This window comes from Diaphorina citri, unplaced genomic scaffold (genome assembly GCF_000475195.1).
Source record: "Diaphorina citri unplaced genomic scaffold, Diaci psyllid genome assembly version 1.1 scaffold7774, whole genome shotgun sequence".
In the NCBI taxonomy this organism is placed as follows: Eukaryota; Metazoa; Arthropoda; class Insecta; order Hemiptera; family Psyllidae; genus Diaphorina; species Diaphorina citri.
The window spans coordinates 1-2,582 of record NW_007385150.1 but is presented as its reverse complement, the minus strand read 5'-3'; the positions used below and the strand labels follow the sequence as shown (position 1 = coordinate 2,582).

At 39.4% G+C, this 2,582-nt stretch overlaps 1 protein-coding gene across 1 annotated transcript; it reads left to right on the top strand.

Moving 5' to 3' along the window:
* Positions 1–1,462: 1,462 nt before the first annotated feature.
* LOC108254043 lies at positions 1,463–2,269 on the top strand (the record flags this gene model as incomplete). Its single annotated transcript, XM_017448997.1, has 1 exon — positions 1,463–2,269. A coding segment is annotated over exon 1 (807 nt), but the record flags the coding sequence as incomplete, so codon positions are not given.
* Positions 2,270–2,582: the final 313 nt, after the last annotated feature.

Here is a 2,582-nt window from a genome sequence, read left to right as displayed (position 1 = left end):
CTACTCCTCGCCAACTTCACTTCAGTCAACAACTTCTCCTCTCCTCGGTCCTCGCTAACTTCGCATATCATTCCAAATCAATTTCTACTCCTCGCCAACTTCACTTCAGTCAACAACTTCTCCTCTCCTCGGTCCACTTCGCATATCATTCGTCAATGTTGAAGGTTGAACAGCAAGATTTTCAGTGATATTACTTTTATTGTCAAGAACGCCAATTTCTCTTCAGTCAACAAATCAATTTCTACTCCTCGCCAACTTCACTTCAGTCAACAACTTCTCCTCTCCTCGGTCCTCGCCATAGGTCCTCGCTAACTTCGCATATCATTCGTCAATGTTGAAGGTTGAACAGCAAGATTTTCAGTGATATTACTTTTATTGTCAAGAAAAAAGCTCACGCAAGTTACTTCAATTTTTACTAATAATGACCTCAACAGTCTCATCATCCTATACAACTATGGATGATTCAAACGAATCTAGATGCCCTGTGTGCAAAACCATTTCTTCAACCAATAGTTCGGAATCTCCTACTCAAATTCTTTGCTCTACCTGTTTGGGCTGGTTTCATGGTTCCTGCGTAAATTTATCAAACGAAGAAATATGCGCTCTTGGTATCCAAGGTAATGATTGGTTTTGTGAAGAATGTACTCAACAATCTGCCTCTCAAAATGTCAATGCAGTCACTGCAGCCTCCATTGTATGTCCTCTGTGTCCCACAGATAGTCCTAAATATTTCAATTCTCAGAGGGGCTTAAAAATTCACAAGGCTAGGAAGCACAAAGTACCAATTTTTTCAAACTCTCACAATATCAATCCAAACAGTTCCTTCTTAGAAAATATTACTCGGTTGAAGTCAAATGTGAAAATTCTTAAACGAATTCCCAAAGGAGCCCGAAACCTGGCTGCATCTAAATTATCCCATGTAATCAATGCTGTTGTGGAAAAGAATGATCAATCATCTTGGGAAAATTTGTTTCTATTTTCTTATTCTGCTTTCCAGGTACCTCCAACAAACAAATCAAGATCCCTTACCTCAATTGTAAAGGAGAATATTTCAACCTCACCTATTCCCGTGGTCAGTGAAAATGCTAGGAAAAATGGCAAAAAGAACTCCACCTTGGAAAGCAGGACTGAAGCCAAGGTATCAGAATTTGATATTAAAGGAGCAGTTCGCCTCTTAAACTCAGATGATACTATTGCTCCCTTCAATAATGACACTTTTCAGGCCCTTAGCCAGAAACATCCATCTCCATCCCGATCATTAAATTTCCCCGAGTCTACTACTGAGTCAGAGACACTCCAAACTAATAGAAATGAAATCCAAAAGGCAATATTTTCTTTTCCAAATGGCTCAGCTGCAGGAATAGATGGAATCTCACCTCAAATCTTAAAGGATTTGATTTCAAAATCAGCTGCTGATGGAGGAATACATTTGTTAGAGTCCATTACTAACCTATGTAATTTAATGCTGAGTGGTAAAGTTATTGATACCTTCACTGAATACTTATATGGAGCAAATTTATGTGCTCTCAACAAGAAAGGGGGAGGTGTTCGACCAATAGCTATCGGAAGCTGTCTCCGAAGACTTGTAGCAAAAATTGCCTGTAATTTTGAAAGGGATGTAATTTCAGATTATCTTCAACCCCATCAGTTTGGTTTTGGTGCTAAACAAGGTTTAGAAGCGGTTATTCATGCTGTCAGAACATTTGTCACCCATCACAAACAATCTAATTTCATTCTTGTGAAAATTGATTATAAGAATGCCTTCAATTCTGTTGAGAGGGATAGTATTTTGAATCAAGTAAAATTGAAAACCCCAGAGATCTTTCCGTTTCTCCTCCAGTCCTATCAGAAGCCTTCACTCTTGTTTTATGGAAATAAAACTTTACATTCACAAGTAGGTGCTCAACAAGGGGACCCAGCTGGGCCAATGCTTTTCAGTTTGTCTTTACACCCTACAGTTCTGGCCCTTAGCTCTGAACTTAACGTGTGGTACTTGGATGATGGAACCTTGGCTGGAAGCCCAGTCAATGTTATCAAAGATTTGGAGAAGCTAGTAAGTGATTCAAAAGACATTGGCTTAGAAATGAACCCTTCCAAATGTGAAGTGTATTACTTATCTGGAGTGCAGGATATGGAGGTCCACAGGAAACTCGAAACCATATTACCAGGTATCCGTGTTGTTCAAAATTCCGAACTTGAGCTCCTAGGTGTTCCCATTTTGCAAGAAGCTTTCAAATCCCACTTTGATGAACGCCTCACTAAGATCAAAGCAACTCTTCAAAAATTAAAAAAGCTAAATTCGCATGTTGCATATTTTTTGTTGAAAAACTGTTTTGCAATTCCAAAATGGACATACACTCTCAGGACCACACCAATATGGACTGACCAGACTGTACTGGATGAAGTTGATGATTCACTCAAACAAATTTTAGAAGAAATTTTAAATCTGAATCTGAATGATACTCAATGGTGCCAAGCCTCCCTGCCAATCCGGGTTGGAGGCCTCGGAATCAGGAAACTTTCAGACATCACCCTACCAACATTCTTATCGTCAGTCCATGGAGTGAAATCCCTGGTCTCCA